The 16835-nt window shown below is 42.2% G+C and overlaps 1 protein-coding gene across 1 annotated transcript in view; it reads right to left on the bottom strand.

Annotated features, from left to right (window-relative positions):
* Positions 1-16835, bottom strand: part of TRUB1 (TruB pseudouridine synthase family member 1) — a 49848-nt gene that overhangs the window by 12580 nt on the left and 20433 nt on the right. The window contains exons 4-5 of the mRNA XM_006134959.4: positions 6391-6472; positions 1913-1985 (exon numbers count right to left, since the gene is read on the bottom strand). Coding sequence (XP_006135021.2) covers positions 1913-1985; positions 6391-6472 — 155 coding nt within the window. The remainder of the gene's footprint in view (positions 1-1912; positions 1986-6390; positions 6473-16835) is intronic.

Consider the following 16835-nt stretch of genomic DNA (forward strand, 5'->3'; position numbering starts at 1 on the left):
TCCCAGCCTAGAGCCCCTTCCTGTACTCCATACCTCTCATCCCTGACCCCCTTCCCAGGCCCCACATTCCCAGCTGAGTCTGCACCCACTTCTGCACTCCGAACACCTCAGGGTAGCCCTAAGCCCCCTCCTGCACCCCAAACCTTTCATCCCTAGCCAGAGACCTCACCTCCCAACCCCAGCCCAGTTCCTTTCTCCCACCACTTTAAACACTCATTTCTGCCTCCCCAGGCTCCATACCACCCCTGTACCCAACACACCTGCCCCATCCTGAAACCTTTTCTCATACACCAAACTCCTCATCCCCAGTTCCAGCCCAAAGCCTGCACCCCCAGCTGGAGCCCTCACACCCTGCCTACACCCCAACCTACTACCCAAACCTGGTTAAAGTGGATGCAAGCAACACAGCGAGGGGGATGGAGCAAGCAGGGACTTGGACCTCAGAGCAGGGACAAGGGCTTGGGGTAGATTTGTGTGATTAGAAAGTTAACTCTGGGCTAAAGCATTGTCCTGACAAATTCCTGCAAAAAATAGTATCGGAGTCCTTTGCTATGTTCAAATTTACTCACAAAACACAGTAAGATGTGACAATGTGCTGAATTTGTCAAATTAATACATCCTACAGCCTGTAAAACCCATCTGCCTAATAGGGGTATATCTCTATAGACAAGGGTGGATAGAAATCAGATGTGTCTGGTTCACTGGTGCTAGGCAGATGAAGTGAACACTCCATCTCAGAAGTTTCTGGAACTTGGTGTGATAGTTTTGGGTATGGGGAATACCTTCCCAGTACTGGACTCAGACTCCATGACTGCAGATGCTCTAATGCAACGCCATGTGTGGGATGAGAGAAGCTGAATCACAGGAATGGAAACCAGACTCTTTCCCCTGCACTCTGAAGCCTTTTGACGCAGGTTAATGATACTGGTAACCCTCCAACAGGGAAACGCTGGCAGTGTTAATTACAGAAAGGAGAAACTGGAAGGGAAAACTTATTTCTTTCATTTTAATTGTATACTTGGCAGACTGCTTGATTTTAACCAAACCATTTTAGTGAAATTGTCTCCAGCTCATCTGAAAAAGTGGATTTTGCTCATGATATTTTATATATAATGACATATAATGTTTTTAAAGTTACAGACTAACATGACTACCCCTCTGAGAGTCTCAAGTTGTACAATTCACCATCTTTTACTTATTTGAAAGATGATGGGGAAAGAGTCATTTATATTTTCCTTTTCTTAGTTTTACATTTTTCATGCCACAGGGTTTTTGTTTTTATACTTAAACTGAGCGGTTTTTGACTAGCAGAAGGGAAGGAAGATCTGCATGGATTCCAGCTGGAGTTTTCTGCAAGCAAGTGAAGTGAAGAGGTTGTGGCAGTGCTTTTGGCTCAGCAGACTTTATACATTTTGGTGGTCAAAGACTGTAACTGAGACTCAGGAAATTTAACCTGAATTACACTTTGCACCTTGTTTTTGTAGGGATTGACAAGTTCAGATTTGATTTGTTTATGGGAAGATCATGTATGCATATTCTGAAGCGGCCATGTTATGTTGTACAAATTAAGGCATTATTATTGTTTCTTTACTATAACATTTTAGAAAGTTGGTACTGAAGAATTAAACTCATTCTTTTTTTCCCACTTTTTACTTGATTGTGGGGAGGTTGACCCTGGACAATTCTTGCTGACAATCCTCAAGGGGAAAATTCTGAGTTGGCATGTGTTTTTAGGCATGAGAATAAGGGCAATGAAGCAAATTCTAGCCCATCCAAAAGGTGCACTTGCCTTGCCTATATCTTCTTCTTGCCAAAAAAGAAAACTCTTTATTTATGGCCAAACTGGCTTCTGCAGAGAAGTGCTCCAAGTGGAGGAATGCTACTGGCAGTGCCTGGCAACTACAGAACTTACAGTGGAGGAACTTGCATAATATCCCCCTTGAACTTTTGCAGCACTCGTTCGAGATCTTCTTTTGTTATCTGATCTGTCAAAAGGAAACAGGACTTACATTAGCGTGGATTCACACAGTGCCATGACAATGCCGGTTATTTCTTTGGAAAGCAAACCTCCCGATCTGTGATCCACCTGTAAACCAGTGAATGACTAGGAACTGGCTGATCCCGTTTCTCATAAAATAGGTCTGGTTTATGTCACCGCAACGAAGTCAGAGAGATCTGCTTAAAACGAAATGAAATGGATGGCATACTTACAACCCTTTATTAGGCTTTATTCTGGACCCTAAGTAGTTCTCCAAAGCAGATGAATCTCACAACATACATGAGGGCTTATTCCCTCAAAAGTCTCCTCTCCATTGTAGCATCAGAGGAGAGCAACTTGTGCACTCACCTTTGCAAATCAAACACTGCAACTTCAATAGCAGATGCTGCCATTATGCCCAGTAGTGGTCTCAAAGAAGTATCATTAATGGTAATGCTACAGTGGCTCATAAATCTGTTAAGGATGCACACAACAGAATGGGGGGGAGGAGTGGCAGAATCTTTTATACCATAAATTCCGAGCTTCTAAAGTACCTCAGGCATGTTACTGTTTTTGCAGTCTTCTTGCTGTTTGTAATACTTAGGTTTAGCCAGGTGTCATAGAAGAACCCATATGGCAGTAAATCAGCTTGACATAATGCTATCCTTATGAGCCTGTCAGCATTTCTACTGAGAGCCCATTTGCTTCAGTGGAAATTTGGTATGTAAACTTTGAGCAGGGATGTCATTTTGTTTTCTTTTTCAATTGTTCACCCACTGAATTGAATTCAGTTAGGGCACTTAAAGATACAGATGGGTTCAATTCCTACTCTGATCTCATACTCCCTAAGCTGAGAGAAGTAGGAAAAAACCCACTAAGCGCTGGAGAAAAATCACTTGTTGTGCATCTTATTTAGTAATCTTTTAAAAGAAACAAACAAACAAAAAGTAAGACATGATGTAGTGCAGTTATTAACAAAGTTGCACAATATCAGTTTATCAAAATAAACATATACAAATTAGCCTGTCAGGACCTAGAATAAATAATGTTCATCTTCTGCAGTTTTGCAAGTTTTGATCAGGCTAGTATTAAAATGATAATCCCAGCTGCCCCTCCCCCAATGCCATTACAGGCTCATGTGTCAGTTTGGATTTTTTTGCTTTTGCTTGAAGCTGCTTTTGCTTTTGTGGGTTTAGATTCGTGACTTTGCTGGAACATTGTGTAAGCTCTTTACTCACCCTGCTCAGAATAGAACATACGCATACTCTGTGTAGTTCAGATTTACACCAGTCATGGGATCTGGCTTTGCCAACAGCCCCCACACAAGACTCAGCCTAACCTTTCTCCCCAAGTTTGGCTAGTCCTGAGATTTTCCCTGCAGGGCCTTCCTTTTTCCAGATCTAGTTTTTTCTGCTTCAGAGAAATATACTCCACTCCTTACAGACTGGGGAGAGATAAAAACTATAACTGCTAGTAGGATTCAACACAAATTACACAGTACCTTCATGCTGACTTCAAGCTGCTGATAAAAGGATCATTTAACAGATGGTGCAGGCTTTTAGAGTCTGTCACCTATCACACACAGGTTAAAATACAGCAGTCAAATCCATCTGGTGGTTGGAATAGGCACTGCATGCGATCTGCCAATGGTTTATATACACTATTCTATCCACTGAAAGACCCAGTGACCTCTACACAGGCCAGAGTCTGATGGAATATTCCCCCACTACAAGTCCATCAAGATGTTAATATACTACTGGCCCAAGAACTTCTAGTCATCCCTATATTGATGTAAATCAGAACAACTTTTTTTGTCTTCTGAGACAACAGTGCATTGAGATGCTGATAAGATTACAAAAGGAAAACGGGTCAATTATTAAAATGAGCAAAATAATATGTACAAAACAAAATGGTAAATTATTGTAAGAGCACTCTGAATAAATGTCACTCTTTAGCATGCACTAATGTTTGTTTGGATAAACTATTCTTCATAAACAAACAGCACACCAATCCCCAAATAGCATCAGTTCAATGGAGTTACACCAGTATATATCAGTTTAGGATCAGAGCTAAAGTCTGCTTGCAAATGAGTTGCAAAGAGGAAAAAGGGGGCTACTGTTTCTCTTTTATAATTATTCAACCAATTCTGTTAATTACATCCCTTCACTTAAGTGCTACAGATCTGGAGCTGGTCATGCAAGTTCAATTCCCGATGCCTCCATTTAGCCAATCAGAGGCGGGGAGGGTCATGGGTATATACCACAAGGGATCATTTTCAAAGGAGGCTGAAAATGTAAATGGCTGTCTCAGTAAAGCATCAGAGGAGAACTAAACCAAGTTCACAGCTACTTTCCAAGTCCATTTTCCAGCAGTAAGGCAATAACTTGAAATAATTTCCACTTGAAGCAGCAAGAATCAATCTGGCTGAATGAGGTGCTTTTTTAATCCCCTCCAAAAAAAAAGCCCTAAAACTAAATCTAAAAGTTTGGGAAGTGTTAAACCCAAGCAATCCTTTTCAACATATCCTTTCCATGTGTAATTCATATTTACAGTGGTTGGTTTTCAAAACTGCTGCCTAGAGACCTCGCTATAAAACTGTAGTGCCAGTTTCGGGTTCAGACAATGGGTTGCGTTCTGTAAGTGCTCTCCACTCTGGACCCAGTTAGGGTCCTTGAGGAAGAAAACTGCACATCTCATAGGCTGCTTTCCCTCCCCCACACTTAGGGCTCAGACCTGGATTCCACAGGAATAGAGGGCACTCAGTATCTCAACAGAGTTAGGGTCAAAGGGAAGTTGAAATTCAGCTCTGAACCTCAGCAGTGTAAAACATGCAGAAAAATAAGCAACTGCAGAGAAAGCTGAAACCAGTTGTTAAGAGACAGAACAAAAAGGAAACAAGCCAGGGGAAGTAAGGGCAGAAGAGAGTATATAGTCCCTGTGCTCTCTTCTTTGGAGAATTCACAATACAATCTCTCTGGTTTGCATTCATGGCAGAAAGCCCTGGTAAGTTTCTGAATGTGGTAAAGACCCGAAGCAAGCAAGGCTAAGGTATCATGAAACATACCTGGTTCACCCATTCTGGCAATGGGACTTGAGTTTTAATTATTTGTGCAATACATTATCATGGGCTGGTGAATGTTCTGCATATATAATATCAGCATAACAGAGTGTTGGCACAGAACCCTGCATTCTGCCTTTGACATGCGAGGAGAGACCACTTTGATTTGAATCTATTATAAAACTATGTGGTTTAGCAATTCAGATAGGCAACCTCACAAAAGCCCAGATAAATGGATAAGAAGATTCTGCTCTAGCCCCCATATGGAAACATGTTTCTATTCAGTATGGAAAGAGGCAAAGTGATCAAGTTCTCGAAGCAGCACCAAGCAATCAAAAAGATATTGGCAACACAGTTCAGGGTGAGACTGGGACTGATGCTTGCCTATGCCAAATGGAAGGAGAAAAATTACAAGCAAGAGAAGAGAGGAAAACATTCGGCATACCTTCTCCATCACAAGATAATGAAAGGTATTTTTACTGTATTTACCTATTGCTAAGAATCACAAAAAGAGTGAGACCTGTAAGAGTTGCTAGGAGACCGGCTACCTATAGCATACTCTTTAGGTTGCAAAAGAATTAATGGCAGACACTTTCAGGTGGGTTCCCAATTAATCCTGCATTATTTCTCAGAGACACAGTGCTTTCTTTACCCTATCTGTGAATTCACTCCAGAACGTGTGAACTGACAAAGCAGTAAATAGAATCAGTTCAAAACTGTCAAACCTATACACCGTGGTCTTTGTATGTGAGAGGCTCATTTATTTAGATTGCTAGGAGCCAGCCGGCAAAAGAAAGACAGTGTCAACAGCAGAAAATGTGAAAAGATGAGTCTATGCTAGCCCCATTTTAAAATAAAGAAGCCTGTACTTAAAGGGGCTATTTGGAGGGGAGATTGAAGTATTTCTTTCCTTCTGGGTTGGAAGGATATCATTAAAAAAGTTATCCCTCGTGGGATTTTGCACTGAAGGATGAAAATTTTATTGATGATGCCAATACACCGAAGAAAAAAATAATACAGCTAGTTTCTTTAAATAACTGAAATCAACCAGTGTGCTCATCCCAATTGTGAGATCTTAGGCAGTTCGGTTAAAGCTGAAATAATCATGCAATTTGGTACAGAAATTTAACTCTTAGTATTGTATGAGACACAAAGCGCCAAAGAGCTAAATCATCTTGTCCCTGAGAAGGTATTTTTATTTTAACAGTTGCTGCAGGTCAGTTTTGCTTTCCCTCAAATGCAATCCTGGAACAGTTAAGAGTATGAAGTCCCAAATCTCTCCTTCATTTTGGTAATATATAGACCATTCATTTCACTCTAATTAAATCAGAGGTATAGATTATAGTAAAGTTACCATAAGGCTTTTCTTCAGTTACTTTTCCTGTAGCATCTAACGTATCAGTTGCTTTTCCCAGTTCCCCAATGGCCGTGTACTTCTGAGAAGGAAAAAAAAACAAAACAAAACAAAAAAACAATGAAGAGTTTTAAATGAACAATCAATCAGTGAAAAATTCAACCATATAATTCTGGGGAGACAAAGATTGAGATATAACATAGAAAACTCACAAGAACTGAAATCCAGCATTCCATGGACATGTCCTTCCGTTAATTTAGGTTTTTCAGAAAGCATTAAGTAATGTGATAGCTAAGTGACATTAAAAGTAAGATGGCATGATATAAGTCCTTATGAATAGAAATGTTTATTTCACTAAAATGAGTGAGGAAAATATTTGCCATAATATCTTACACGTAGGATCTTTTATCCCAAAGGACTTCACAGTGTTTTACAATCTTGATACGATATGAGACAGAGAGAAGATGAAGAACGTATCTACCACAGTAATACACTGCTCAGAGATCTGGCAGTGGACAGCAATACCACACAGTCATTTGGACAGGAAAAGAAAAAGAATTATCAAATGTATTCGCACAACCAAACAGAATCACATCCCCTGTAGTGTACAAAGGCAATAGTACCAATATCGAATATCTGGTACTACAGCCATTATTCGCATCATCCCTCTTCAGGGACTCTCAATGCAGGTGAGTTGACTTTCATGTAGTCATCAGGTCAGTGTTTCCCAATGTCTCCCACAGCCTGGGTATCAACTTTTATAATGATTTAGGCTAACACCCACTGGCATTGTATATATTTAATTATGGTTTCAGCCCCATGCTTCCATACCTCAGTAATACTGAGGTTCCTAACATCTATAGGTTAATTAATCTCATTGTTATTCGCATTTAAATCAACTAGTTCCCAAGGCATAGCTACAATTAATACATGCAAGTCCTGATTAAACTCAATGTCCTTCAAATTTCCTCTAAAATCCCAAAAGCGTAAGTAAGCAGTTCCTCATTTTACCTTTTTCTATCATGTACTACTGTAGTACACATCGTGAGACACAAGGTCATCAATGAGTTAATTCCTTATGAACAGGCAGGATTTGATTATGCTAACTGTCATACAGGTATCGGGCTGGAATGCCCTTACATTACGGCCACCTACATCATATCCATATTAGGACTGTAAAAAATGGTTACAAATGTTAACTGTGTAACTGATAACAATTCAATTGGTTATATAGTTAACTGCTGCCAGCGCCATTGGCTCCTGGTACCTACCAGCCCAGCCACCTGCTGGTCCCACGCCCACTGGTGCCTGCCGCCACTGGCCCTGCTGGAGTTTAATGGATAACTGGAACCAATAAGCACCATTTATCGGTACCCGATACCTGTATCCCTAATTAACGTGGCCTGTTAGCATCTGAGAGTGCTAGGCTGCAATAATCTACATGAAACAAACCAAAAAAGTTACTAGTTTACAATTCTGTCTCCGTAAATAGAGCAATAAAGAGAACAGTCTTCAATCTCCTGACAGAGTCAGAGAGAAAGGAAGGACTTTTGAACAATAAGATGCAAAATAAAATACCATAGATTGGACAACTTTTCCAGAGGTTACAATGAAAGTGTAAACGAATGGTTCTATTACTACTAAACTTTTAAGGCCTTTCATTAGATTTCAGACTGAAAGATGTTCCAATGGAATGGATACCCTGGCACCTCCTTGGCTTCTATGATGATTTTTTAAAAATCTGGCTACAAGCAACATTCTCTGGCTGCCCATTACAACATTGTTAAATTTAACATTCCAGCTGTGTAGAAAAGTTCTTTTTGCTGAACAAACACAGTTTATAGAAACACTATCACTGAATGGTAAACACACTCCACAGCCTGGATTTCTCTCTTTTCAGTTCTGCATAAAGTCACTTTCTAATTTACAACAAGCATGTGTGTCAAACGATAATTGTAAGGAAGAAATCCCAGTCTAATTATAGACCCATTAAAGGGAGGGGTGCACTAATCCACACCTGAAGAAAATCAAGCCACAAAAGGTCCAGGAAATTGAGAGTTATAGTTGATTCACTATCAATCTCAACAGCTCCCTGAGGTATTTGTAATTATCCATTACAATCCTAACAGGCCATTTACAAGATCTGGGATCCCTTCTGACTGAAGGTTGCAGAGAAGAGGCCAAGAGCTCAGATAGAACCTATCGCTCCTCTTAAATTTCTCTTGTTTGACTGTTTAGAATTCAGAGTTGCCTTTCTTTGGGCTTCAAGTTCTCCCTGCCCACAGAAACATCCATGTCATCTGATTCTGGTGACCTTTCTGCACCTCCATAGGTGCTATTTCTCTCGTCAGTTTTTAAAAATACATCTATAGGGACTAATCCAGCATTCAGTTAAATGATAAAATTGTTACATAATCATAGAGAAATAGCTGCTCATCAGTTTCTCCACCTCAACTCATACCATCACGAGGGTGACAAAGATGGGTTTGTGGACCAAGTTCCAATGCAGAAGACTCCTCAGAGAAACTCACCAGCAGCTCCCTCTCATTTCGACTGAGCAAGCTCTGTCCCAATTACCTGTGCTCATTTCTCACTGTGACATATAGCTGAAGTCTCCAGTAACCTTTAGGGATTCAGGGGTTAAAAATCTCAGCGGGGTAGCTGGGTTAATTCGTAACTTAAAAAACTAATAGCCCTGTGGCACCTTAGAGACTAACAAAAATATACAGGATCATGCCCTTTCCATGAGCAAAACCCACCTCATCAGATGACTTGGAGTAGAAATAACAGAATCCAAGATATATATAACAGCAAAAGCAATTACCTGTCAATAATAAGACCCATGTTAATGAAACTAATTAAGTGGGCTGGATGTGCCCCATTCATAGCTTTTGATGTGAAAATGTGAAAGTCAAAGGAAGGAGATATTGGCTTTGTAGTGTGTTAACCAGGTCATGTTTTTATTCAAGCCCAGGGGAACAGTGTCAAATTTGTAAATTAAAATTAATTCTAGTTCTGCAGTCTCTTTGTGTAATTTGTAGGAGAATGGCTACTTTTAAATCAATGGTTGAGTATCTAGCTAGGTTAAAAAGTTCCCCTACAGGTTTATGTGAATTACCATCCCTGATGTCAGATTTGTATCCATTTATCCTTTGGCACAGAGACGGTCTGGTTTTCCCAATATACACAGCAGAGGGACATCAAGTGCTGCAGCATTCTGCACCAGCTTCAACTTTCAGCTGGGCCCTAGGAGTAGCCCCACCTACGTAGTAGCACGCAGAAGGTTCACCATCCCTCTATGCCCCCGCCAAAATTGTAATTACTAACTGGGTGCCTCTTCATGCTCTCTCAGGTTGCATCTCTGCACCACCTCTCCCCGCAGGCGCCAGTCACCCCTACCACCTACAGCACCTAATCTTGAGGTGACAAAGGACGGGTACGTGTGACGAACCCGGTATCGGAGAGAAATGGTCACACATGCCCTGCCACTATCTGGAAAGGGAAGCTCTTGCTGCTATAGCAACTGGAACAAAAGCTGCTGTGGAAATCAGAGAATTAAGAGGTTTGTCAGTCGTCCCCCTTCCTCCCCCCCTCCCGAGTGCACTGCATTGCACGATACATACGACACTGGTGCAGACTCGGCCTCCCTGTCCCGTTATGCTGAAAATGACAGTGGCGTTTCAAAGGGCAGGGACCACTGATCATAAGAGGAGATCCTCCTCAGCAACTCACGGCTCTATTGCATCTTCCTCACTCCTCCCTGCAAAAAAGCAGAGAGATGTCTAAAGGAGCAACTCCATAAACTAATAACTAAAGAGGAGGAGGAAGCAGGCTAAGCCCACTACATTTTTCCACAGGACACCCGGGGGGGGGGGAGGTAGCACTGAGTTGCCTCCAAGCTAAACTGATTGGGGCAGACCCACCACCTCATTCCTCTTAATATTGACTTTGCCTCACATGGAATGTTTGGGCTGGGGGGGGGGATATTTATCACCACCTCTCCTCCACACTGTAAAGAGACTGTAAAACTGGTTTGTTTCACTCATACTGAGTCAGTCTCCCTACAACAGGCATTAGCGTCAAAGCACTGCACTCTATTACAGTGGGATGTGGAACAAAACTCAGGTGGTTTCATAGTTTAGTAGCTGTCTTTAAAGTGGCAAGATGGCTCCCATTGCTGGATTTTTCTGGAAAGGAAGCATTGCAAGAAGTAGGACAAATGGTTCTTGGGTTCACCTGAGGATAAGCTATTTTCAACTCAGAGCAGCAACTGAACATGGGACTACACGGGGGGGAAAAATATAGAACTAAGAACCCTAGTTTGACAGACTGAGGATCAGCAGAGAAATAAGATTTGACATAAATAGAAGACCAATGTATGCATGTACCTGACGAAGGTGTGAGCACAGGAATTCTACAGGGGTTGTAAGGATACTGGCAGCAAATGATTAGGAGCACAAAATGAGTAAGTGTGCATCAAAACTGACATGCTGGTGCCTAACTACATAACTTGCATGGTTTGTGCAGTTATCATATCTGCAGATGCATCTTGGTTGCAAAATTCAGTCTCTGTACCTACTGTATTAGCCCTATACATTATATGTTTATAAAGTACATTCGATTTGTGTCCATAGACTCATAAAACGTATCATTAACACCAACCAATATTAATTTACTTAACTTGTTACATGTATTTAAATAGCACCTACAGGTTTCAGGCAAAACAAGCATTCCATTGTGCTAAGCACTGTTCAGAACAAATATCAAGAAACATCTCCTGGCTTTCAAAAGACAAGACAGGCCAAAGACAGGATAAAAAGGGATGATTATTTTAATCCCAATTATTTTACAAAACAAAACGCAGCCATAATCAGACACACTGAAGCAGGGAGCCCTCAAACAATCTGAAAATGTTGCCAAAAGACAAGACTGAAATTACAGAAAGGACTAAAGAATTCTGAGACAAGGCAAGTTCAAAATTAACAAAGAGCAAATATAAGGGATGTCAATGCATAGTCCACTACACGATTAACTGATAAGCCTTGGTTTATTGGTTCATCTTAAACAGAGGCAGCAAGGGGGGGGGCAGTGAAGGTGAAGTGGGAATCAGTGCTTGTAAGGAGCTGGCTTTAAGCAGGCTCCCCACAAGCACCAGATTCACCTGTCCTCCTCCTGTACCCCCCAGGCTGCTGTGATAGAGAGGCAGCAGCGTGGAGGATGAGGGGGGTAGGCTGGAGCTGATATGCTCAAGGAGCTGGATTTTGGCTCTCCACGCATGCCAGCTCCGTGGACCTGCCTGCCTGTCTTTAAAGCTCTCTGTGGGCAACAGGGCGGGGGGACGTGGGAGGAGGCTATTGTGAAGCAGCCTCTGTCCACAGCGGCCCAGGCTCTCTGTGAACAAAGGCTGGTTCATAGCAGCAGCCCCTGTCTGCAGGGGTTCCGAGCTCTCCACGGACATAGGCTGCTCTGCCTTCCCCCCTCTCTCCCCGCCACCAGCTTCTGTCCGCAGGGAGGCTCGGACCCCTACCGACAGAGGCTGCTGCCACCCTGCGCTGCTGCCTCTGACACAGAAGCAGCAGCGTGTGGTTTCAGGGGGCTCCCTGGGAGTGGGGCACTGGCTGCTGGCCCCGCCCCAAAAGGCTATTGAATAATCATGTGACCAATTTCCATGCAGTTATACGAGTATTCAATCTAACATCCATAGCAAATATGTCCACTTAATACAGAGAAACATTACAATCTCTCTTCTCTAGCATCCATTTTTCTCCTGAGTGAAAAGGCTGACTTTGTGCTAAAGCTGCACTAAATTTTATTTACTGCTAGATGCTGTAATTGTACTGTCATTGCTGAAGAGCTATCTGATCTTTACCCTAGGACTAACTGGATTTTCTGACCCCTCATGTCACCTCTTACTTAAAACACTACTATATGGGGTGACCCGATTTTCCAAGTGAAAGACTTACCCCCGAAGCAAAACAGGGGAAGAGCTTACAGCCAAAAGTTCTGCCAGAGATCAGGGAGTGATTTGATAACTTGGGAGATGTAGCCAGAGATTGCAGGGAATTCCAAAAGCCAAAACAAAATACTGGGGTTTTGTAAAAAAATATTAGTCAGTTCATCCCCCAAATTTCAATGAACCATGGTCACGTTACTGAGCAAAAACAAGGGCTTACAAAATGCAGAACCATGCAAGATGCTAGGTTTCTTAATTCAAAGCTTCCAGACATCTTCTCCACTGAAAACTGCACTCACAGGGGCGGGGAGGAGACTCAACCTTGATCTTGTATAGAGGTCATTTCCAGCTATGTTTTGCCACAAGCTCATTCTCCGCTTCCCACTCCCAATTTCTTCCGTCTGTGAGACGGATTACATAGGGGAAACACAAATCCCACCTCTACCTAATTTTTTGAAGACTCATGTTTTAAGGAATTTCTGCATTTTCAGAAATAGAACAGATACTTCACAGGGGTGAGAGATGCTAAGAAAAGAGATTGCTTTAGAATGGTGCAATGAGGTATAACTAGGAGTGTCAAGGTAAACTTAATATTTAAGTTGAATCCAAAGAAGCTCTCTCACACTACGGTCTAATAAACTCCAAATGGCAGTGGTACAAGAATATCAGAGCGTCTAGAAAGGAGCAGTATAGGGAACAAAGCTGCTTTAGCATCGGAATAGATAAACCTGCTAATAGGTCATCTGTTTCTTACTCCCATAATATTTTTTAAAAAGTGACTTTGTGTCAGTACCGTTCCCATCTTGTTAAAGGGGGAAGGAAAAAATCATGTATGTAGAGTATACAAATAATAACAGAAAAAGGGAAGGAGGAGAGAGAGAAAGAAAAAATTCTAACTGGGACTGACTCTTTAAATACACTCCATTTTGTGAAGCAATGGTTCCTACAGCACAATAAATGCAGCCTCTTCATAATTTTCAATACTTTTAAAGATCCTGAATATTAATAGAGCATGAAGCAGAGATATTAATAGGTTAGGCCCCTGAGGTTAACATGAAAGAGACTTGAGAAATACACAGCAAGGAGAGCTCACTAATGGTATGGCAGCAGGCAAATTAATACCTATACTACATAGCTAGGGTACTTTTATAACCTATATTTGGAGGGGGAAGATGAAGGAAAAACAGAATAGGGTTTGAATGTAGTGACTCTAGTACCCAAGTTAAAAAAGAAATTGGGCAATACAAATCTCCCAGTGCAAGTATAAATCATTTAAGTGGATTATCAGAGACTTTAAGGTTGCAGAAGCATTTCCATTTTAACCCCATTTGCAGACACACAGAACTTTCCACAACTACCAATTTTGCTCTGAAACTTTCCAGGTGATTTTTTTTCTTAATTGAAAGCAAACAGTTTAGGTGTGTGAGTTTTTTTAAGATATAAGGAGAGGGAAGAAATAGGAGCAACATTCTCTTCCTCACCTCCACCCCTCCCCCCCCCTCCCCCCGCCATTATGAAAAGAAGATTCTGACTGATCTTCCACTAATGAAGGCAGCTCTAGCAAGAAAAAGAGGGTAGAAAGAGGGTGTTCCAGTGAAAACTAATTTTGATTTGATCAAGTTTTGATCTGCTGTAAAACTGCATAGTTTATATACATAGTACATTCTGCACTGAGTTCTCAAACTCCAACAAGACTTAGCAGCTGTGCAGCTTTTGCCTTGCACAATGTCCTACTGGCATAAGTCAGCTCACTGATTTCTATTCATTTGCAAGCTCAGGATCAGTTATTTAGTAGCCATATAGAACACATTTCCATTTCATGAGACGGGACAGCCTTGCTCAGGTGCAATTCAAGGGATGGGGCAGTTAGTTTCAAATACAAGTAGCTGTCAAATTAAATGGTGTGTATTTGCCAGCAGCATTTCACTATTACTCTGTGTTTTCACTTAATCTGTACAATATGTTATGACAGCACCATTTAAGGTGGGGTTACCATGTAAATGGCTATTGCAGAATGCTTGGTATACAAGATGCTACCATTGGTCTCTAGGGTTGTTTTCAACTATCACTGGCAGATTAACACACACATATAGTCCAGGAAGAGCCACTTAGAAAAGGCAAACAGCAGAATCCTCTATAAAGTCTGCTATGGAGATCAACATGCAGATCTAACTTATCTGTTCAGCATTCATACATGCTGGTGAGGAGTGCCATAGGAAAACAGTGGATTGAAGCTGTATGAAGTTATGTAATAATAATAATAATAAATAACAATACAACCAACTACCTAGGCTCCCAGCTTGTCTTTTGTCTGCTCCTGTTCCTGCCCCAGCCTTACCTGCCTTGTTCCAGCCTGCTCAAACCTTGCTAATGCTCTTCTCTTTTTTCCCAGCCCTGCATTTAACTCTGAGTCCCGTGCCCTTGGATTGACTCCAACCCTGTTTCAACTTTCAGTCGGCATCTGGACTCTCACTACAATACTGATTTGGTTTAAGGCAGTGGCTCTCAAACTTTTGGGCCCATAGCCCACCCCACTCAACACAGACCTTTCCTTGGATCATCTGCCAACCACCCACAAAATGGGTGGAGGTACGTGTCTGGCTAGAAGTTGGCTAGTAGGGGATTGGTTGGGAGATTAGGTGCAGGAGTGGGCTAAGGGTGGGGAGGTTGGGTGGAGTGGGCTGATGGTGGGGGGGCTCTGGAAGGAAGGGAAGGTGCAAGAGAGGGTTGAGGGTGGGGATCTGGGCGGGAGGGTGCAGAGTCTCTGTGGGAGGAGTGTGCAAGAGAGGTATGGGGATGTGGGTTCGGAGGATGGGGGGCACTTACCTGGCTTCGTGCCTCCTGCCACTCCCAGGCACTGAACCCCGCTGCTCCCATTGGCTGTGATTTTGGCCAATGGGAGCAGAGGGGAAAGCCTCCATGCGAGCGATCATAGAGGAGTCAGGAAACTCTCATACTTTCAAAAAGTTCCCTCTGCTTTGGGGTGACCATCCTGAGACAGTTTGCATCCACAACATATAGATGGTTTTCATTCATCAGCCCTTAGGTGTCACAGTGGGTACACAAAAACTGAAGCACTCACAATCAAATTTTGAAAATGCTGGGTTTAGTTGACTTTCTAAAGGTTTATTCAGGAAGCCTGCAACTAGAAACCAGTTCTCTCCATTTCAGTCCCTTGCCCTAATAAGGCTACTCTTCTGCCTCTGCCACTTCCATTTACAAGAGTGATGCTTGTTCTGTGTTTGTTCAGCAACCACCACAATGGGGTATTGGCCTCTAACTATGGCTCCTAAGCATTACAGTACAACACATACTAAACAACAGCAGCAAACCCCACCACCTAATTACATATTCTTTTAAGCCATATTTCCTCTCTCTGATGGTAAGTTTTCCTGCTATTAATTTCATCAGTGACGACTCTTCCTTCTCCACTGTGGAAGAATGGCGGAGACAGGGAGCGATATTTTCTTACTGTTCCCTCCATAATCTGAAACTGCTCTGTTTTTTAAAAAATGGAAACATGTGTCAAGGCCTAAAATAAATAGTGTGGGCATGAATCATTTTTCCAGTGTGTGTGTTATATTCTTGGAAGTAGGTAGCAAATATTTGCTCGATTCACTCTTCACAACTACGGGAGCATCTGCTTTTTATACACGGCCTCGTAGCTCTTTCTGTTTATCATTTCAATTATTAGATTCTGCCCTGTTCTTCTTGTAAAATTCTTTAACAGATGGAAGAGTCAGATCATCTCTCTCTCAACGGAACAAGGAAACAGGAGAAGATACATTGCGAATACAAGGTGTGTGGGAGGGGAAAGATTTGTTTCTTATGGATTCTTAAATTTAGGGAGGGCACAGGTCTTCCACAAGATTAGAGGCTTCCCTGAGAAACGGGCCTTTTTTTCCCAGTACATTCTATAGCCACAATAACATAACAGCCAAGTGATTCTTTTTCATGTTTACCTTATTTTCCCAAATTAGTGCTTTTAATTATTAAGCATCATTAAGATACCTTGCTCAAGATGAATAGCACTTCAGTTCGATTAAAATCTATCGGACTAGGGATGTTAAAGACTAGTCAACTAGGTGATTCCCCCCACCCTTTTGCTGCCTCTATCAGAGGCAGCAAGGGAGGGAAGGGGAAGAATGTGTACTTCAAAGTGGCAGCGCCGCACAGCCCCAAGAGGCATTTCAAAGGGGCACCTGTTGTGCAGCTGATCCATGGATGAGTTGTGCGGTGGCTGCCCCTTTAAAATGCCGACTCTGATGTTTCAAAATGGCAGCTGCCGTGAAGCCCAGGGTCAGCTGGGGAGTCTCCAGCTGACCCTGGGTTTCGAGAGACATTTCCTCAGAACCCGGTGTCACTCCCCAGCTGACTCTGGGTTCTGGAGAAATGCCGCGTGGAACTCGGGGTCAGCTAGACAGTCCACAGCTGACCCCGAGCTCCAGAACACTGCCCCTTTAAAACATTGCCTTTGACATTTCAAAGGGGC

This window comes from Pelodiscus sinensis, chromosome 8 (genome assembly GCF_049634645.1).
Source record: "Pelodiscus sinensis isolate JC-2024 chromosome 8, ASM4963464v1, whole genome shotgun sequence".
Lineage (NCBI taxonomy): Eukaryota > Metazoa > Chordata > Testudines > Trionychidae > Pelodiscus > Pelodiscus sinensis.